Source organism: Cherax quadricarinatus, chromosome 76 (assembly GCF_038502225.1).
Source record: "Cherax quadricarinatus isolate ZL_2023a chromosome 76, ASM3850222v1, whole genome shotgun sequence".
In the NCBI taxonomy this organism is placed as follows: domain Eukaryota; kingdom Metazoa; phylum Arthropoda; class Malacostraca; order Decapoda; family Parastacidae; genus Cherax; species Cherax quadricarinatus.
The window spans coordinates 18657715-18681656 of NC_091367.1; the positions used below are offsets into that span (position 1 = coordinate 18657715).

At 49.6% G+C, this 23942-nt stretch overlaps 1 protein-coding gene across 1 annotated transcript in view; it reads left to right on the plus strand.

The window, feature by feature from the left end:
- LOC138854975 (zinc metalloproteinase nas-13-like) overlaps positions 1 to 23519 on the plus strand; it is a 138317-nt gene extending 114798 nt beyond the window's left edge. The window contains exons 9-11 of the mRNA XM_070101340.1: positions 2551 to 2661; positions 19382 to 19504; positions 23332 to 23519. Coding sequence (XP_069957441.1) covers positions 2551 to 2661; positions 19382 to 19504; positions 23332 to 23351 — 254 coding nt within the window. The 3' untranslated portion in view covers positions 23352 to 23519. The remainder of the gene's footprint in view (positions 1 to 2550; positions 2662 to 19381; positions 19505 to 23331) is intronic.
- Positions 23520 to 23942: the final 423 nt, after the last annotated feature.

Consider the following 23942-nt stretch of genomic DNA (forward strand, 5'->3'; position numbering starts at 1 on the left):
AAGGCGGTGGGACCGGACATCTCCTCTCTGTTGGGTCCTTAGAGAGGAAGCAGGGACACTACGTGTGCCACTAACCAAAATCTTCAATACTTCCCTTGAAACTGGGCAACTACCTTAAGTATGGAAGAAGGCAAATGTAGTCCCCATCTTTAAGAAGGGAGACAGAAATGAAGCACTGAATTATAGACCAGTGTCACTGACATGTATAGTATGCAAAGTCTTGGAAAAGATTATCAGGAGGAGAGTGGTGGAACACCTGGAGCGGAACAAGATTATAAACGACAGCCAGCACGGATTCATGGAAGGCAAATCCTGTGTCACAAACCTAGAATTTTACGACAAGGTAACTGAAGTAAGAAATGAGAGGGAGGGGTGGGTTGATTGCATTTTCTTGGACTGCAAGAAGGCCTTCGACACAGTTCCTCGCAAGAGATTAGTACAGAAGCTAGAGGAACAGGCACGTATAACATGAAGGGCACTGCAATGGATCAGAGAATACCTAACAGGGAGGCAACAGCGAGTCATGGTCCGTGATGTATCACAGTGGGCGCCAGTGACGAGCGGGGTCCCACAGGGGTCAGTCCTGGGACCAGTGCTATTCTTGGTACATGTGAACGACATGACGGAAGGGACAGACTCAGAAGTGTCCCTGTTTGCAGATGACGTGAAGTTAATGAGGAGAATTAAATCAGACGCGGACCAGACAGGTCTACAAAGAGACCTGGACAGGCTGGATGTGTGGTCCAGAAACTGGCTCCTAGAATTTAACCCCGCCAAATGCAAAGTCATGAAGATCGGAGGAGGGCAAAGAAGACTGCAGACAGTATAGGCTAGGTGGCCAAAGGCTGCAAACCTCACTCAAGGAGAAAGACCTAGGAGTGAGTATAATACCGAGTACAACTCCAGAAGCACACTTTAACCAGATAACTGCTGCGGCATATGGGCGCTTGGCAAACCTGAGAATAGCGTTCCGGTACCTCAGTAAGGAATCGTTCAAGACTTTACACACTGTGTACGTCAGGCCCATACTGGAGTACGCAGCACTAGTTTGGAACCCACACCTGGTCAAACACGTCAAGAAATTAGAGAAAGTGCAAAGGTTTGCAACAAGGCTAGTTCCAGAGCTAAGGGGAATGTCCTATGAAGAAAGGTTAAGAGAAATCGGTCTGACAACACTGGAGGACAGGAGGGTCAGGGGAGACATGATAACGACATACAAAATACTGCGTGGAATAGACAAGGTGGACAGAGACAGGATGTTCCTGAGATGGGACACAGAAATAAGGGGTCACAATTGGAAGCTGAAGACTCGGATGAGTCAAAGGGATGTTAGGAAGTATTTCTTCAGTCATAGAGTAGTTAGGAAGTGGAATAGTCTGGTAAGCGATGTAGTGGAGGCAGGAACTATACATAGTTTTAAGACGAGGTATGATAAAGCTCATGGAGCAGGGGGAGAGAGGACCTAGTAGCGGTCGGTGAAGAGGCGGGGCCAGGAGCCGAGTCTCGACCCCTGCAACCACAATTAGGTGAGTACACACACACACACACACACACACACACACACACACACACACACACACACACACACACACACACACACACACACGTCCTCAATCATTTTAAAATCTTATACAGTTAATAAGTACATACTTTCCCCGACTAATGTGCCTGAACTATTGTATACAAATCATGTTTATCATAGACACTATTCACTTATCAGCACAGGTTCTATACAGAACTTGTCTAGCCAGCAGTTTACACCAATTTCCCTGAACATCCATTCACTTCTAAGCAAAATGCTACATACCATTTGGATGTCTTCCTTTGATCAAATTATAGCTACAGTTGTCTAGTATTTTGCATTTCCCATTAACTTTTCCTCCAGCAGTGAGGCAAATAACGGGATTGTTCCCATTACCAGATATGATAATCTGGTAACTGTATCAGCCATATATATTCTCTGTCTCATCTTTCTATCCATGTTACAGATTACAGAATGTTCATTCCATATAATGAAAATATTCTTACCGTTATTAGTCGTTGGGTTAATGACGCCAGTCTCCTCGTTGACCCCTGAACACTCGTTTTGGAATACTGCAGTACAATTTTCTGTCTTTAGTTCTGTTTCTTTAACATTTCTCTATCTCATCTCTCTCTCTTCTATAAACAACTTCAGTTTGTTACTGCCGATATTTTTTTCCCTTTGTTACTACCAATATATTTTCTTTCAGTAGCCCTAATCACTTCGCATTAATTATTACACTAAATGAATTTTCAGTGTCTTGGTGTTCTCCTTGGGAAGTACAACCTCATTCTTCATCACTTTGATCTGTTTTGAAAACATTAGAATGTTCTTTAAAACTTACTGAAGCTATGTTAGCGAGCAGTAAGACTCAGCTTTCACAGGAACTCTTAGCTCAGGACAGGTATGACCTTCCTTGACCACTGATCCCAAGAAACTTAGGAGACTGAAAACTAACCTCAGGTAATTGTGCGTATTGTTTATAAGTAATCACTTATCTAAGTAAATAATCAACTTATGATTCACAGAAGCGTGCGAGGACAACAATGAACACTGCGTAACTTGGGCAAAACGGGGAGAGTGCACCTCTAACCCTTCCTGGATGGTGGTTAACTGTCGCAAAGCCTGCCGTAAGTGTGGTAAGTGTGTGTGTGTGTGCACTCACCTATATGTCACAGCAGGGATCGAGCATTAGCTCCTGGTCTCGCCTCTCAACCTGCTGTTTGCCAGAATTGCTTCTTCCTAGCCTCGTGGGCTCTACTGTGCCTGTTCTTGAAACTACAGTATGCATGCTGCCTGCCTCTAAGACGTCGAGTTCAGTTAAGTTCCTGACTACCCTGACATCCCTGTGGTTCATTTATGTCTCCAGCTTCCAGCTCTTTTCGATTCCAGAGGAATTAAAAAGGGTTAACAGCCTAACCCTGTTAGCCCTTTTCAATTCATCTGAGTATTTTGAATGTTATCATATCGCCCATAGATATTCTGCCCTTCAACGTCGTTAAATTCAGTTCTGTTCTCATATCTTTGTAGCTTACATCCCTTAGCTCTGGAACTAGCTTAGTAACTTGAGCTGCATAGCTAGGCACTTTTCCCACTATCTTAACAAGCTTTTCCGGGTGTGGATTCCATGCTGGTACTATGTACTCCGAGATGAGTCAGTCATATATTTGCCGGATGAGCACTAGCTGCAGAGGCTATTCGGTTGATGATAGGCTCCGGCAGTATGCCCGGCAGTATGCCCGGCAGTATGCCCGGCAGTATGCCCGGCAGTATGCCCGGCAGTATGCTCACATATAGGTTTTTTTCTTTGAGCGTGGTCTGCAGCCTTTGTTTCTGGAGGCTATATACAGTGTCCAGTCATCTTTCCCTGGCATTTGCTCGAGTCGAATTCAAGTAACCTCTTATAAAATCATTCTTGCAGTTTATTCAGATCTTTTTGTATCCTCGGCTGTACCTTTTCTGTTTTTATTCTCATTAGTTTTACATCAGCAGAGAGTTGTACATCTGACTCAGTCCAATCTTCTGTAGCAACCGCATCAACCAGAAATAATATTTGTGGAACCTGGCTTGTTGCTCTTCCCCATTATGACATCCATTCCCGGACAATCATGTTAGCTTCGTTCCACAAAGGTATTTATTCTTTGATCCTTGTTGTATTGTCCACTTATCCAATTCCCCCTTCTCTCTCTCTCTCTCTCTCTCTCTCTCTCTCTCTCTCTCTCTCTCTCTCTCTCTCTCTCTCTCTCTCTCTCTTCTTACACAGGGCTTTACAAGGTAAGGTTAAGGTTTCCTAACTTTATTTACAAGCTGAGAGCTGTTACCTATTTCAGCTCATTTAAAAGCCTTTTTTAATTGTTATGAGACAAAGGTAGAGAACAGGGTGAAGTTGGAGCCATTTGTAGGCCACCAATTTCATTTGATCAACTGACTTTATTTCGCTGATATCATTATATTGTAGGAATAAGTTCCAGACCCAAGTCATCCTAGGAATAAATGATCGCAGACGTACCGATGTCCTGGAGAAGGTTACAGTCAGAGTCAAGTTGATGCTTGCTGCCCATCTTGCGTAGAAGCTCTCTCTCTCTCTCTCTGTCTGTCTGTCTCTCTCTCTCTCTCTCTCTCTCTCTCTCTCTCTCACCCCAACAGGTTGATAAAAGATTTGCCACTTCTGAACTTGGTAGCTATTGTTAACACAACCAGGCCCGTCCAGGTGCACAACCACACGCCACGTAGTGCACACTACCCTGGTCACCCCCCTACCACACACCACGTAGTGCACACTGCCCTGGTCACCCCCCTACCACACACCACGTAGTGCACACTGCCCTTGTCACCCCCCTACCACACACCACGTAGTGCACACTACCCTGGTCACCCCCCTACCACACACCACGTAGTGCACACTACCCTGGTCACCCCCCCCCTACCACACGCCACGTAGTGCACACTACCCTGGTCAACCCCCTACCACACGCCACGTAGTGCACACTACCATGGTCACCCCCCCTACCACACACCACGTAGTGCACACTGCCCTGGTCACCCCCCTACCACACGCCACGTAGTGCACACTACCCTGGTCACCCCCCTACCACACACCACGTAGTGCACACTGCCCTGGTCACCCCCCTACCACACACCACGTAGTGCACACTGCCCTGGTCACCCCCCCTACCACACGCCACGTAGTGCACACTACCCTGGTCACCCCCCACCACACACCACGTAGTGCACACTACCCTGGTCACCCCCCTACCACACACCACGTAGTGCACACTACCCTGGTCACCCCCCACCACACACCACGTAGTGCACACTACCCTGGTCACCCCCTACCACACGCCACGTAGTGCACACTACCCTGGTCACCCCCCACCACACACCACGTAGTGCACACTACCCTGGTCACCCCCCTACCACACACCACGTAGTGCACACTACCCTGGTCACCCCCCACCACACACCACGTAGTGCACACTACCCTGGTCACCCCCTACCACACGCCACGTAGTGCACACTACCCTGGTCAACCCCCACCACACACCACGTAGTGCACACTACCCTGGTCACCGACCCCCTTCCACACTCCACGTAGTGCACACTTCCCTGGTCACCCCCCACCACACACCACGTAGTGCACACTACCCTGGTCACCCCCCCTACCACACGCCACGTAGTGCACACTACCCTGGTCACCCCCCTACCACACGCCACGTAGTGCACACTACCCTGGTCACCCCCCACCACACACCACGTAGTGCACACTACCCTGGTGACCCCCCCTACCACACGCCACGTAGTGCACACTACCCTGGTCACCCCCCACCACACACCACGTAGTGCACACTACCCTGGTCACCCCCCTACCACACACTACGTAGTGCACACTGCCCTGGTCACCCCCTACCATACACCACGTAGTGCACACTACCCTGGTCACCCCCCTACCACACGCCACGTAGTGCACACTGCCCTGGTCACCCCCCTACCACACACCACGTAGTGCACACTGCCCTGGTGACACCCCTACCACACACCACGTAGTGCACACTGCCCTGGTCACCCCCCTGCCACACGCCACGTAGTGCACACTGCCCTGGTCACCCCCCTACCACACACCACGTAGTGCACACTGCCCTGGTCACACCCCTACCACACACCACGTAGTGCACACTGCCCTGGTCACCCCCCTGCCACACGCCACGTAGTGCACACTGCCCTGGTCACCCCCCTGCCACACACCACGTAGTGCACACTGCCCTGGTCACCCCCCTACCACACACCACGTAGTGCACACTACCCTGGTCACCCCCCTACCACACGCCACGTAGTGTACACTGCCCTGGTCACCCCCATACCACACGCCACGTAGTGCACACTGCCCTGGTCACCCCCCTACCACACACCACGTAGTGCACACTGCCCTGTTCACCCCTACCGCACACCACGTAGTGCACACTACCCTGGTCACCCCCCCCTACCACACACCACGTAGTGCACACTACCTTGGTCACCCCCCCTACCACACGCCACGTAGTGCACACTACCCTGGTCTCCCCCCTACCACACGCCACGTAGTGCACACTGCCTGGTCACCCCCTACCACACACCACGTAGTGCACACTGCCTGGTCACCCCCGACCACACACCACGTAGTGCACACTTCCCTGGTAGCCCCCCTACCACACGCCACGTAGTGCACACTACCCTCGTCACCCCCCTACCACACACCACGTAGTGCACACTGCCCTTGTCACCCCCCTACCACACGCCACGTAGTGCACACTGCCCTGGTCACCCCCCTACCACACGCCACGTAATGCACACTGCCCTGGTCACCCCCCTACCACACACCACGTAGTGCACACTGCCCTGGTCACATCCCTACCACACACCTCGTAGTGCACACTACACTGGTCACCCCCCTACCACACGCCACATAGTGCACACTGCCCTGGTCACACCCCTACCACACACCACGTAGTGAACACTGCCCTGGTTACCCCCTACCACACACCAAGTAGTGTTCACTGCCCTGGTCACCCCCCCTACCACACACCACGTAGTGCACACTGCCCTGGTCACCCCCCCTACCACACACCACGTAGTGCACACTACCCTGGTCACACCCCCTACCACACACCACGTAGTGCACACTGCCATGGTCACACCCTCTACCGCACACCACATAGTGCACACTACCCTGGTCACCCCCCTACCACACACCACGTAGTGCACACTGCCCTGGTCACACCCCCTACCACACACCACGTAGTGCACACTGCCCTGGTCACCCTCTACCACACACCACGTAGTGCACACTACCCTGGTCACCCCCCTACCACACACCACGTAGTGCACACTACCCTGGTCACACCCTCTACCACACACCACGTAGTGCACACTGCCTTGGTCACACCCCCTACCGCACACCACGTAGTGCACAATACCCTGGTCACCCCCCACCACACACCACGTAGTGCACACTACCCTGGTCACCCCCCTACCGCACACCACTTAGTGCACAATACCCTGGTCCCCCCACCACACACCACGTAGTGCACACTGCCTTGGTCACCCCCTACCACACACCACCTAGTGCACACTGCCCTGGTCACACCCCCTACCGCAAACCACGTAGTGCACAATACCCTGGTCACACCTACCACACACCACGTTGTGCACACTGCCCTGGTCAGACCCCCTACCGCACACCACGTAGTGCACACTACCCTTGTCACCCCCCTACGACACACCACGTAGTGCACACTACCCTGGTCACCCCCCTACCGCACACCACGTAGTGCATAATACCCTGGTCCCCCCACCATACACCACGTAGTGCACACTGCCTTGGTAACCCCCTATCACACACCACCTAGTGCACACTGCCCTGGTCACACCCCCTACCGCACACCACGTAGTGCACAATACCCTGGTCACACCTACCACACACCACGTAGTGCACACTGCCCTGGACACACCCCCTACCGCACACCACGTAGTGCACACTACCCTGGTCACCCCCCTACGACACACCACGTAGTGCACACTACCCTTGTCACCCCCTACCACACACCACGTAGTGCACACTGCCTTGGTCACCCCCTACCACACACCACCTAATGCACACTGCCCTGGTCACACTCCCTACCGCACACCACGTAGTGCACAATACCCTGGTCACACCTACCACACACCACGTAGTGCACACTGCCCTGGTCACACCCCTACCGCATACCACGTAGTGCACACTACCCTGGTCACCCCCCTACCACACACCACGTAGTGCACACTACCCTTGTCACCCCCTACCGCACACCACGTAGTGCACACTACCCTGGTCAACCCCCTACCACACGCCACGTAGTGCACACTACCATGGTCACCCCCCCTACCACACACCACGTAGTGCACACTACCCTGGTCACGCCCCTACCACACGCCACGTAGTGCACACTACCCTGGTCACCCCCCCTACCACACACCACGTAGTGCACACTGCCCTGGTCACCCCCCTACCACACACCACGTAGTGCACACTGCCCTGGTCACCCCCCCTACCACACGCCACGTAGTGCACACTACCCTGGTCACCCCCCACCACACACCACGTAGTGCACACTACCCTGGTCACCCCCCTACCACACACCACGTAGTGCACACTACCCTGGTCACCCCCCACCACACACCACGTAGTGCACACTACCCTGGTCACCCCCTACCACACGCCACGTAGTGCACACTACCCTGGTCAACCCCCACCACACACCACGTAGTGCACACTACCCTGGTCACCGACCCCCTACCACACGCCACGTAGTGCACACTACCCTGGTCACCCCCCACCACACACCACGTAGTGCACACTACCCTGGTCACCCCCCCTAAAACACGCCACGTAGTGCACACTGCCCTGGTCACCCCCCTACCACACGCCACGTCGTGCACACTGCCCTGGTCACCCCCCACCACACACCACGTAGTGCACACTACCCTGGTCACCCCCCTACCACACGCGACGTAGTGCACACTACCCTGGTCACCCCCCACCACACACCACGTAGTGCACACTACCCTGGTCACCCCCCTACCACACCCAACGTAGTGCACACTGCCCTGGTCACCCCCTACCAGACACCACGTAGTGCACACTACCCTGGTCACCCCCCTACCACACGCCACGTAGTGCACACTGCCCTGGTCACCCCCCTACCACACACCACGTAGTGCACACTGCCCTGGTGACACCCCTACCACACACCACGTAGTGCACACTGCCCTGGTCACCCCCCTGCCACACGCCACGTAGTGCACACTGCCCTGGTCACCCCCCTACCACACACCACGTAGTGCACACTGCCCTGGTCACACCCCTACCACACACCACGTAGTGCACACTGCCCTGGTCACCCCCCTGCCACACGCCACGTAGTGCACACTGCCCTGGTCACCCCCCTACCACACACCACGTAGTGCACACTGCCCTGGTCACCCCCCTACCACACGCCACGTAGTGCACACTACCCTGGTCTCCCCCCTACCACACGCCACGTAGTGCACACTGCCTGGTCACCCCCTACCACACACCACGTAGTGCACACTGCCTGGTCACCCCCGACCACACACCACGTAGTGCACACTTCCCTGGTACCCCCCCTGCCACACGCCACGTAGTGCACACTACCCTGGTCACCCCCCTACCACACACCACGTAGTGCACACTGCCCTTGTCACCCCCCTACCACACGCCACGTAGTGCACACTGCCCTGGTCACCCCCCTACCACACGCCACGTAATGCACACTGCCCTGGTCACCCCCCTACCACACGCCACGTAGTGCACACTGCCCTGGTCACACCCCTACCACACACCACGTAGTGGACACTGCCCTGGTCACATCCCTACCACACACCTCGTAGTGCACACTACACTGGTCACCCCCCTACCACACGCCACGTAGTGCACACTGCCCTGGTCACACCCCTACCACACACCACGTAGTGAACACTGCCCTGGTTACCCCCTACCACACACCACGTAGTGTACACTGCCCTGGTCACCCCCCCTACCACACACCACGTAGTGCACACTGCCCTGGTCACCCCCCCTACCACACACCACGTAGTGCACACTACCCTGGTCACACCCCCTACCACACACCACGTAGTGCACACTGCCATGGTCACACCCTCTACCGCACACCACATAGTGCACACTACCCTGGTCACCCCCCTACCACACACCACGTAGTGCACACTGCCCTCGTCACACCCCCTACCACACACCACGTAGTGCACACTGCCCTGGTCACCCTCTACCACACACCACGTAGTGCACACTACCCTGGTCACCCCCCTACCACACACCACGTAGTGCACACTACCCTGGTCACACCCTCTACCACACACCACGTAGTGCACACTGCCCTGGTCACACCCCCTACCGCACACCACGTAGTGCACAATACCCTGGTCACCCCCCACCACACACCACGTAGTGCACACTACCCTGGTCACCCCCCTACCGCACACCACTTAGTGCACAATACCCTGGTCCCCCCACCACACACCACGTAGTGCACACTGCCTTGGTCACCCCCTACCACACACCACCTAGTGCACACTGCCCTGGTCACACCCCCTACCGCAAACCACGTAGTGCACAATACCCTGGTCACACCTACCACACACCACGTTGTGCACACTGCCCTGGTCACACCCCCTACCGCACACCACGTAGTGCACACTACCCTTGTCACCCCCCTACGACACACCACGTAGTGCACACTACCCTGGTCACCCCCCTACCGCACACCACGTAGTGCATAATACCCTGGTCCCCCCACCACACACCACGTAGTGCACACTGCCTTGGTAACCCCCTATCACACACCACCTAGTGCACACTGCCCTGGTCACACCCCCTACCGCACACCACGTAGTGCACAATACCCTGGTCACACCTACCACACACCACGTAGTGCACACTGCCCTGGACACACCCCCTACCGCACACCACGTAGTGCACACTACCCTGGTCACCCCCCTACGACACACCACGTAGTGCACACTACCCTTGTCACCCCCTACCACACACCACGTAGTGCACACTGCCTTGGTCACCCCCTACCACACACCACCTAGTGCACACTGCCCTGGTCACACTCCCTACCGCACACCACGTAGTGCACAATACCCTGGTCACACCTACCACACACCACGTAGTGCACACTGCCCTGGTCACACCCCTACCGCACACCACGTAGTGCACACTACCCAGGTCACCCCCCTACGACACACCACGTAGTGCACACTACCCTGGTCACCCCCCTACCACACACCACGTAGTGCACACTACCCTGGTCACCCCCCTACAACTCACCACGTAGTGCACACTGCCCTGGTCACCCCCCCCTACCACACACCACGTAGTGCACACTACCCTGGTCACCCCCCTACGACACACCACGTAGTGCACACTGCCCTGGTCACCCCCCTACCACACACCACGTAGTGCACACTACCCTGGTCACCCCCCTACCACACACCACGTAGTGCACACTGCCCTGGTCACCCCCGTACCACACACCACGTAGTGCACACGACCCTGGTCACCCCCCGTACCACACACCACGTAGTGCACACTGCCCTGGTCACCCCCGTACCACACACCACGTAGTGCACACTGCCCTGGTCACACCCCCTACCACACACCACGTAGTGCACACTACCCTGGTCACCCCCGTACCACACACCACGTAGTGCACACTACCCTGGTCACCCCCCCCCTACCACACACCACGTAGTGGACACTGCCCTGGTCACCCCCGTACCACACACCACGTAGTGCACACTGCCCTTGTCACCCCCCTCTTCCACACACCACGTAGTGCACACTACCCTGGTCACCCCACTACCACACACCACGTAGGGCACACTACCCTGGTCACACCCCCTACCGCACACCACGTAGTGCACAATACCCTGGTCACCCCCCTACCACACACCACGTAGTACACACTACCCTGGTCACCCCCCACCACACACCACGTAGTGCACAATACCCTGGTCACCCTCTACCACACACCACGTAGTGCACACTACCCTGGTCACCCCGCTACCACACACCACGTAGTGCACACTACCCTGGTCACCCCCTACCACACACCACGTAGTGCACACTACCCTGGTCACACCCTCTACCACACACCACGTAGTGCACACTACCCTGGTCACACCCTCTACCACACACCACGTAGTGCACACTACCCTGGTCACCCCCCTACCACACACCACGTAGTGCACACTACCCTGGTCACACCCCCTACCACACACCACGTAGTGCACACTACCCTGGTCACCCCCGTACCACACACCACGTAGTGCACACTACCCTGGTCACCCCCGTACCACACACCACGTAGTGCACACTGCCCTGGTCACCCCCCCCTACCACACACCACGTAGTGCACACTACCCTGGTCACCCCCGTACCACACACCACGTAGTGCACACTACCCTGGTCACCCCCCCTACCACACACCACGTAGTGGACACTGCCCTGGTCACCCGCGTACCACACACCACGTAGTGCACACTGCCCTGGTCACCCCCCCTACCACACACCACGTAGTGCACACTACCCTGGTCACCCCCCTACCACACACCACGTAGTGCACACTACCCTGGTCACACCCCCTACCGCACACCACGTAGTGCACAATACCCTGGTCACCCCCCTACCACACACCACGTAGTGCACACTACCCTGGTCACCCCCGGACCACACACCACGTAGTGCACACTACCCTGGTCACCCCCCTACCACACACCACGTAGTGCACACTACCCTGGTCACCCCCCTACCACACACCACGTAGTGCACACTACCCTGGTCACCCCCGTACCACACACCACGTAGTGCACACTACCCTGGTCACACCCTCTACCACACACCACGTAGTGCACACTACCCTGGTCACCCCCCTACCACACACCACGTAGTGCACACTACCCTGGTCACACCCTCTAATACACACCACGTAGTGCACACTGCCCTGGTCACCCCCCTACCACACACCACGTAGTGCACACTACCCTGGTCACCCCCCTACCACACACCACGTAGTGCACACTACCCTGGTCACACCCTCTACCACACACCACGTAGTGCACACTACCCTGGTCACCCCCCCTACCACACACCACGTAGTGCACACTACCCTGGTCACACCCTCTACCACACACCACGTAGTGCACACTACCCTGGTCACCCCCCCTACCACACACCACGTAGTGCACACTACCCTGGTCACCCCCCCTACCACACACCACGTAGTGCACACTACCCTGGTCACCCCCCCTACCACACACCACGTAGTGCACACTACCCTGGTCACCCCCTCTACCACACACCACGTAGTGCACACTACCCTGGTCACCCCCCTACCACACACCACGTAGTGCACACTACCCTGGTCACCCCCCTACCACCCACCACGTAGTGCACACTACCCTGGTCACCCCCCACCACAGACCACGTAGTGCACACTACCCTGGTCACCCCCCTACCACACACCACGTAGTGCACACTACCCTGGTCACCCCCCTACCACACACCACGTAGTGCACACTACCCTGGTCACACCCTCTACCACACACCACGTAGTGCACACTACCCTGGTCACCCCCCCTACCACACACCACGTAGTGCACACTACCCTGGTCACACCCTCTACCACACACCACGTAGTGCACACTACCCTGGTCACCCCACTACCACACACCACGTAGGGCACACTACCCTGGTCACACCCCCTACCGCACACCACGTAGTGCACACTACCCTGGTCACCCCCCTACCACACACCACGTAGTGCACACTACCCTGGTCACACCCTCTACCACACCCCACGTCGTGCACACTACCCTGGTCACCCCCCTACCACACACCACGTAGTGCACACTACCCTGGTCACCCCCCTACCACACACCACGTAGTGCACACTACCCTGGTCACCCCCCACCACAGACCACGTAGTGCACACAACCCAGGTCACCCCCCTACCACACACCACGTAGTGCACACTACCCTGGTCACACCCTCTACCACACACCACGTAGTGCACACTACCCTGGTCACACCCTCTACCGCACACCACGTAGTGCACACTACCCTGGTCACCCCCCTACCACACACCACGTAGTGCACACTACCCTGGTCACCCCCCTACCACACACCACGTAGTGCACACTACCCTGGTCACCCCCCTACCACACACCACGTAGTGCACACTACCCTGGTCACCCCCCACCACAGACCACGTCGTGCACACTACCCTGGTCACCCCCCACCACACACCACGTAGTGCACACTACCCTGGTCACCCCCCTACCACACACCACGTAGTGCACACTACCCTGGTCACCCCCCACCACAGACCACGTAGTGCACACTACCCTGGTCACCCCCCACCACACACCACGTAGTGCACACTACCCTGGTCACCCCCCTACCACACACCACGTAGTGCACACTACCCTGGTCACCCCCCTACCGCACACCACGTAGTGCACACTACCCTGGTCACCCCCCACCACACACCACGTAGTGCACACTACCCTGGTCACCCCCCCACCACACACCACGTAGTACACACTACCCTGGTCACACCCTCTACCACACACCACGTAGTGCACACTGCCCTGGTCACACCCTCTACCACACACCACGTAGTGCACACTACTCTGGTCACACCCTCTACCACACACCACTTTTAGCTATCACAGCTGTGCACGTCTGGGTGAATAATGGACTCTCCTCTCATTATTCATCTTTTACTCCTGAGTATGACTCTCCTCTGCCTCTCAGCACTCTCTACCTATGTACTCAGTAACATCATTGACTCTCCTGCCATTTCCACTTTCCTCTCCTACTGTCCCTCATTCACAAACTGCCTCATTCTTGTGTTGCTCTAAACTGTGTAATATCATGGCATATACTCTATGGTATATATGGTTAGTTTGTTTATACTATTTTGGTCTTCTAAGGCTATGTACAGGAAATATTCTTAACATTACAAGTGTCTCAGAGTTTATCACTTCTCAAAACGGGGAAATGAGTCATGTTGATTGACTTTACTGGGTTATATATACCGTATATGACTTTTTTTTTTTTTTGACTATTTTGGTTTTTAGTTCTATGTACGGTGAATACTTATATTACAGTTGTTACAGAGTGTAATACTTATATTACACTTGTTATAGAGTGTAATACTTATATTACACTTGTTATAGAGTGTAATACTTATATTACACTTGTTATAGAGTGTAATACTTATATTACACTTGTTATAGAGTGTAATACTTATATTACACTTGTTATAGAGTGTAATACTTATATTACACTTGTTATAGAGTGTAATACTTATATTACACTTGTTATAGAGTGTAATACTTATATTACACTTGTTATAGAGTGTAATACTTATATTACACTTGTTATAGAGTGTAATACTTATATTACACTTGTTATAGAGTGTAATACTTATATTACACTTGTTATAGAGTGTAATACTTATATTACACTTGTTACAGAGTGTAATACTTATATTACACTTGTTATAGAGTGTAATACTTATATTACACTTGTTATAGAGTGTAATACTTATATTACACTTGTTATAGAGTGTAATACTTATATTACACTTGTTACAGAGTGTAATACTTATATTACACTTGTTACAGAGTTTAATACTTATATTACAGTTGTTACAGAGTGTAATACTTATAATACTTATATTACACTTGTTACAGAGTTTAATACTTATATTACAGTTGTTACAGAGTGTAATACTTATATTACACTTGTTATAGAGTGTAATACTTGTATTACAGTTGTTACAGAGTGTAATACTTATATTACACTTGTTACAGAGTGTAATACTTATAATACTTATATTACACTTGTTACAGAGTTTAATACTTATATTACACTTGTTATAGAGTGTAATACTTATATTACACTTGTTACAGAGTGTAATACTTATATTACACTTGTTACAGAGTGTAATACTTATATTACACTTGTTACAGAGTGTAATACTTATATTACACTTGTTACAGAGTTTAATACTTATATTACACTTGTTATAGAGTGTAATACTTATATTACAGTTGTTACAGAGTGTAATACTTATATTACACTTGTTATAGAGTGTAATACTTATATTACACTTGTTACAGAGTGTAATACTTATATTACACTTGTTACAGAGTTTAATACTTATATTACACTTGTTATAGAGTGTAATACTTATATTACACTTGTTACAGAGTGTAATACTTATATTACACTTGTTATAGAGTGTAATACTTCAGAAAACAGAAATTATTCACATTATTCACTTGGTTATCTTGGGGTAAATATTCTTAGTATATTTTGTACTCACCTAGTTGTGGTTGCAGGGGTCGAATCACAGCCTCTGGCTCCGCCTCTTCACTGCCACTACTCAGTCACTCTTCCAGCTCCGTGAGCTTTATCATAACTCTTCTTAAAGCTATGTATGCATCCTGCCTCTACTACGTCACTTCCTAGACTATTCCACTTCTTGACAACTCTGTGACTGAAGAAATACTTCCTAACATCCCTGTGATTCATCTGAGTCTTCAACTTCCAACTGTGTCTCCTTGTTGCTGTGTCCAATCTCTGGAACATCCTGTCTTTGTCCACCTTGTCGATTCCTTTCAGTATTTTATATGCCTTTATCATATCCCCCCTATCTCTCCTGTCCTCCAGTGTCGTCAGGTCGATTTCCCTTAACCTCTCCTCGTCGGACATTCCCCTTAGTTCCGGGACTAGTCTTGTTGCAAACTTCTTTTAGTATCACGGTTTTGCAATAAACTTGGAATGAATAAGTCATCTTTCAGCCACTTGCACACCCTGGTTGATAGTAGAGAAGCTGGTAGTGGAGCAACAGCTCCTGGTTCCTTTGTTTACTTTTGCTAGTGAGGTGTACCAGTACGTTGAACATACAGTGTTTCATGGTTAACTACTCAGACCTCTGAGCAGTTAACCATGATACACTGTATGGACACTTCTGGCCTTAGATTTTTTCAAATGTATGAATGAATGGAAGACCCAAAGACTTGTCCTGAAGTACAGAATAATGGCAGGAGGAAGATTTGTGAGTACCAAAATATGTGCATGCTAGTATGTCGGATACATAGACAGCATTTGTGTACTAATATGTTGTACTCAGCTTTGCTTCTGTCATCCTTCCCTTGTAATATCTCTCACAAGTTATTTCCACAAGATTTTCGATACTGTAGACAGTGTGGTCACTATTACCGAGGGGACTGTCCTAATCAATATTCCCTGAGCTAATTCATATCTCACTCCCTCTCTCTCTCTCTCTCTCTCTCTCCCTTGTATGTTGGTGCTTGAAGTTTTCCATTACTTCCTCTAGCATCTTAGCGCTCCATATTTCTGGTCCCCTATGTGGGGGTCCAGTTACTCCCAGTTTATTTCTTTATGGTTAATGTCTTCCATGATCAGTAGCTTTGGATTACTCATGTGCGCTCTTCCAGCAGACTTCATCAATCTGTTATTGTCACTAAATTCTTGTCTTGGTCTCCTATTGTTTAGTGAAGGGTTGTACATTACCACTATCTCCACCTTGGGACCCCTGGTCTTGAGGTGCCTACTGTATAGTTATTTGCTACCTCTCTGTTTATTCCTCTCACCTCTTCAAAGCTATATTGGTTTCTGATTAACAACACCACACCCCCGCCTCCTTGCGTCCCTCTGTCTTTCTTTGTAATCTGATATCCATCCAGGAAGATTGCATTTGTTATCATCTCTTTGAGCCTTGTCTCTGTGAACGTTATAATGTCTGGGGACGTCTTAACTATTCGTTTGTTAAATAGTGCTAATTTGCTATTCTATCAGCATTTGAGCTCTATACTTTCAGTTTTGTGTCTGTATTCTGGCTCTCAGGTTCCTGATTTCCTGGTCCATGCACACAGGTTGGGGGTCGGAGGGAGAGGTAGTTAAGGATGGAGTTCTAGCACTGGAAGGGGATAGGAGAGTGGATTTAAGTAAGGGTGGAAGGAGGGGTTGGGGTTTATGGGAAAGTGGAGGCTGATGGTTGGGGTGTGGCGAAGTTGTGAGGAAAGTGTTTGCATTAAGATAGGTTTAGACTGTTGATGTATGAAGGCTGCTTAAGGATTGTTTTGCTTTGTGTTTGAGCGGGAGGGGAAACCAGGGCTTCAGGACAAGGAAGATCTCAATGTGGGTGTACTTAGTGCTCCTACAGAGGCTGAGCTTCCACACTTGTTATTGGATTCTCTTGATTACCTTCCATAGACTGTGGTATTCCCATTCTTTATTTCCATTGTACTCTTTCCCTTGCTGTTCTGTCCCATCTAGGTACACAAGTTGACACCTTTGGTTGCTGTAACTATGGTTTCCACTTAACAATCTATTGCGCCATTTATGTTGTGAGGTTCACTCTGACTGGGTATATATCTACGTCATTGACTTCTTTAAGTCTGAAATTGTGTCACCAAACTCACTTCGACCTCCCTACCTGTCAGTTTAATGAGAGTTTGAATCTCCTGTTCCTCCGCTCTCCAAATATATTCATGGCTGCTATCGGCCTCCTGAAGCCCAGGGATAATCAACAGCCTCCCTCTCTCCTCTCACTTCTGTTCTACCAGATATCTGTGTCTGTTTTGAGCAATTCTTTGCTGCTCTACTTATCATCTTTGACACCTCCCGGTTGCTTAAGAGCATTTCTGCAAAGGTCTTGTTTAAGCCCTCTTCTCTACCTTCTGCCTCCTCACCTGCTATTACTATTCCTGTCTCCACCTCTTTCCATTTATCTCTTGCAGTTTCTTTCTCATGTATAACCTCTTCCAGGCTTTGTACCTTTGCATTGGCAGCTGTAGCACTTTCTGTTTCATGCTTTCTTTTTCTTTTACAGATACCCTTTGTCCCTTTCTTCCATCCCTTCGTAAAACTCAATGAACTTTTTTGCCCACCTTTTTTTTCCGTCATGTATCGAAGCCTAGCAAACATGAATTCCATTTTGATTCACTCACATCCAGATTCTTCTCAGTTTCTTTGCCTATTCTAGTTCGTTTTGGGGTTCCAGGTTCTCTGTTCTTCAAGATTCTTCTAACCCGGTACAATAACTCCTTCGGACTGCAGCTTTTGTTAGGAAACAAAACTACATCACTATACAGATCACTAGAGTGTGTGGGCATGTGTATGTGTGCATGTTTATGTGTGTATGTGAGGATGTGCTTATGTACTCACCTATATGTCGTTGCAGGGGTCAAGTCGCAGCTCCTGGCGGTTCCAGGAGCTGCATACCATCAAAACCTAAGCACTTAGTTTATGAGGCAGACCTGCTGGCCCACAGATGGCTCCAACTTCATCCTGTTCCCTACTTGTATGTCTCATAACAATAAAAATGCTTTCAAATGAGCTGATGTAGGTAACAGCTCTTAGCTTGCCAATAAAGATAGGAATCCTTAACCTGTAAATAGCTTGTCAATAAAGCTAGGGATCCTTAACCTTGTCAAACCCTGTGTAAAAAAAAAAAAAAAAGGTACTCTCCGCCTCACAGCAGATTGTCAGGAAGTTGGGAGACATTTTTTAGAGATGAAAATAACAAGGCCTGGTTATTTCCGTATTTAGATGACCTATAACTGTGGAGTGTTGTTCACAACACCAGATCATCTTCACCAAGGAGAGTGTGCGCATGCGTGTGTGTGTGTGTGTGTGTGTGTGTGTGTATGTGTGTGTGTGTGTTTGGAGAAGACTGACACTACCATCTGGTGTTTGTGCAGGTAAAGAGTGTCAAGACGAGAACAAACACTGCAAGGTGTGGGCCGAGGCAGGAGAGTGTACACACAACCCCTCATATATGACCATCTTCTGCAAGCTCTCCTGCGACATCTGTCAACGTTCAGGTATCTTATTTGTTCAGTCCTGAAGCTGATCAACACCTTATCATTCAAGGAATTAGATCTCTCCTTTCTTATATCAAGCTTGTTTACCTCCCATTCCCCAGTTTGTTTACCTCCCAATCCCCAGTTTGTTTACCTCCCATTCCCCAGTTTGTTTACCTCCCATTCCCCAGTTTGTTTAACTCCCATTCCCCAGTTTGTTTACCTCCCATTCCCCAGTTTGTTTACCTCCCATTTCCCAGTTTGTTTACCTCCCATTCCCCAGTTTGTTTACCTCCCATTCCCCAGTTTGTTTACCTCCCATTTCCCAGTTTGTTTACCTCCCATTTCCCAGTTTGTTTACCTCCCATTTCCCAGTTTGTTTACCTCCCATTTCCCAGTTTGTTTACCTCCCATTCCCCAGTTTGTTTACATCCCAATTCCCAGTTTGTTTACCTCCCATTCCCCAGTTTGTTTACCTCCCATTCCCCAGTTTGTTTACCTCCCATTCCCCAGTTTGTTTACCTCCCATTTCCCAGTATGTTTACTTCCCATTCCCCAGTTTGTTTACCTCCAATTCTCCAGTTTATTTACCTCCCATTCCCCAGCTTGTTTACCTCCCATTCCCCAGTTTGTTTACCTCCCATTCCCCAGTTTGTTTACCTCCCATTCACCAGTATGTTTAACTCCCATTCTCCAGTTTGTTTACCTCCCATTCCCCAGTTTATTTACCTCCCATTCCCCACCTTGTTTACCTCCCATTCCAAAGTTTGTTTACCTCCCATTCCCCAGTTTGTTTACCTCCCATTCCCTAATTTATTTACCTCCAATTCCCCAGCTTGTTTACCACCCATTCCTCAGTTTACCTCCCATTCCCCAGCTTGTTTACCTTCCATTCCCCAGCTTGTTTACCTATCATTCACCAGTTTGTTTACCTCCCATTCCCCACCTTGTTTACCTTCCATTCCCCACCTTGTTTACCTTCCATTCCCCACCTTGTTTACCTTCCTTTCCCCACCTTGTTTACCTTCCATTCCCCACCTTGTTTACCTTCCATTCCCCACCTTGTTTACCTTCCATTCCCCACCTTGTTTACCTTCCATTCCCCACCTTGTTTACCTTCCATTCCCCACCTTGTTTACCTTCCATTCCCCACCTTGTTTACCTTCCATTCCCCACCTTGTTTACCTTCCATTCCCCACCTTGTTTACCTTCCATTCCCCACCTTGTTTACCTTCCATTCCCCACCTTGTTTACCTTCCTTTCCCCACCTTGTTTACCTTCCATTCCCCACCTTGTTTACCTTCCATTCCCCACCTTGTTTACCTTCCATTCCCCACCTTGTTTACCTTCCATTCCCCACCTTGTTTACCTTCCATTCCCCACCTTGTTTACCTTCCATTCCCCACCTTGTTTACCTTCCATTCCCCACCTTGTTTACCTTCCATTCCCCACCTTGTTTACCTTCCATTCCCCACCTTTACCTTCCATTCCCCACCTTGTTTACCTTCCATTCCCCACCTTGTTTACCTTCCATTCCCCACCTTGTTTACCTTCCATTCCCCACCTTGTTTACCTTCCATTCCCCACCTTTACCTTCCATTCCCCACCTTGTTTACCTTCCATTCCCCACCTTGTTTACCTTCCATTCCCCACCTTGTTTACCTTCCATTCCCCACCTTGTTTACCTTCCATTCCCCACCTTGTTTACCTTCCATTCTCCACCTTGTTTACCTTCCATTCCCCACCTTGTTTACCTTCCATTCCCCACCTTGTTTACCTTCCATTCTCCACCTTGTTTACCTTCCATTCCCCACCTTGTTTACCTTCCATTCTCCACCTTGTTTACCTTCCATTCCCCACCTTGTTTACCTTCCATTCCCCACCTTGTTTACCTTCCATTCCCCACCTTGTTTACCTTCCATTCCCCACCTTGTTTACCTTCCATTCCCCACCTTGTTTACCTTCCATTCCCCACCTTTTTTACCTTCCATTCCCCACCTTGTTTACCTTCCATTCCCCACCTTGTTTACCTTCCATTCCCCACCTTGTTTACCTTCCATTCCCCACCTTGTTTACCTTCCATTCCCCACCTTATTTACCTTCCATTCCCCACCTTGTTTACCTTCCATTCCCCACCTTGTTTACCTTCCATTCCCCACCTTGTTTACCTTCCATTCCCCACCTTGTTTACCTTCCATTCCCCACCTTGTTTACCTTCCATTCCCCACCTTATTTACCTTCCATTCCCCACCTTGTTTACCTTCCATTCCCCACCTTGTTTACCTTCCATTCCCCACCTTGTTTACCTTCCATTCCCCACCTTGTTTACCTTCCATTCCCCACCTTGTTTACCTTCCATTCCCCACCTTATTTACCTTCCATTCCCCACCTTGTTTACCTTCCATTCCCCACCTTATTTACCTTCCATTCCCCACCTTGTTTACCTTCCATTCCCCACCTTATTTACCTTCCATTCCCCACCTTGTTTACCTTCCATTCCCCACCTTGTTTACCTTCCATTCCCCACCTTGTTTACCTTCCATTCCCCACCTTGTTTACCTTCCATTCCCCACCTTGTTTACCTTCCATTCCCCACCTTATTTACCTTCCATTCCCCACCTTGTTTACCTTCCATTCCCCACCTTGTTTACCTTCCATTCCCCACCTTGTTTACCTTCCATTCCCCACCTTGTTTACCTTCCTTTCCCCACCTTGTTTACCTTCCATTCCCCACCTTGTTTACCTTCCATTCCCCACCTTGTTTACCTTCCATTCCCCACCTTATTTACCTTCCATTCCCCACCTTGTTTACCTTCCATTCCCCACCTTGTTTACCTTCCATTCCCCACCTTGTTTACCTTCCATTCCCCACCTTGTTTACCTTCCATTCCCCACCTTGTTTACCTTCCATTCCCCACCTTATTTACCTTCCATTCCCCACCTTATTTACCTTCCATTCCCCACCTTGTTTACCTTCCATTCCCCACCTTGTTTACCTTCCATTCCCCACCTTGTTTACCTTCCATTCCCCACCTTGTTTACCTTCCATTCTCCACCTTGTTTACCTTCCATTCCCCACCTTGTTTACCTTCCATTCCCCACCTTGTTTACCTCCCATTCCCCACCTTGTTTACCTCCCATTCCCCACCTTCTGTTTGACTTTATAAGTGGCTTTTTCTTCTTTACATTATCATTATTATTATTATTATTATTATTATTATTATTATTATTATTATTATTAATTTTTATTATGATTATTATTATTATTATTATTATTATTATTATTATTATTATTGTTATTTTTATTATTATTATTATTATTATTATTATTATTATTATTATTATTATTATTATTGTTATTTTTATTATTATTATTATTATTATTATTATTATTATTATTATTATTATTATTATTTTTATTATTATTATTATTATTATTATTATTATTTTTATTATTAGTAGTAGTATTATTCGTAGTAGTAGTAGTAGTATTATTTTTGTGGTGATTATTATAATCTGGTTTGGTCAAAGAAAATGTAAGATAGCACCAGATTCTTGGATCAAAAGCTCTTCACCGGCACAAGTCATCCACTGTGACAATTGCTCATTCTCCCTCTGAAAAATCCTTCCTTTTAATTCAGCCTTTTTTATGGTTGTAATATAATGATAATTGCCTCACATCCCCAACCCTGTATTATCCTTGAGGGTTTAGCGCTTCCCAGTCGATATAATTATAACATTCACCAATAAAAACATTTCTCTCTCTTAGGAAAATTTTTTTTATGCATATTTTACCGACAAACATCGCCCAAAATGGCAAAATTAACATAATTTATTTGTCTCTTCAGCGGCGTCGGGTGAATGTTAAGATAAACACAAGTATTGTGTGGAGTGGTCCAAGTCTGGTGAGTGTAGAAGCAACCCTGACTACATGTTGATCTACTGTAACAAGTCTTGTAAACAGTGTTGATGCTGATGCTTCTCTTATTCCTAAATTATAAAGACAATTGTACCGATGTGAGAAACAAGTTTTGAACCATACATCTGTAACTTTTATATTAAATTTATGTAGAAATGTGAAGGATATGACCTGTGAAGGACATGAACACATCGCCCTTGAAGGACATGTGTCATTTCTCCATCAAACTTCAGTTGTTTATATATGTTTTAGTCAATAACAACACTGAACTAGCCAAGGAGTCGAACCCATGCTGTTTTGGCCCACCTCATGGTGAGCGTCATTCTTTCTCGCTCACATGAGGCAGGCCAAAACAGCATGGGTTCGACTCCTTGGCTAGTGCAGTGGTGTTATCTACACCACTCGTTTCGTGGGTACCATAATATATATTTTAGCATTATTTTTTTATGCCAGGAGTTCCTAAAAAGTACAAAGAAAATTTAGAACAAGTGTAGTGTGTATATTGTTCGGGATGGGAATATTCCAGACACGCTCTGGATT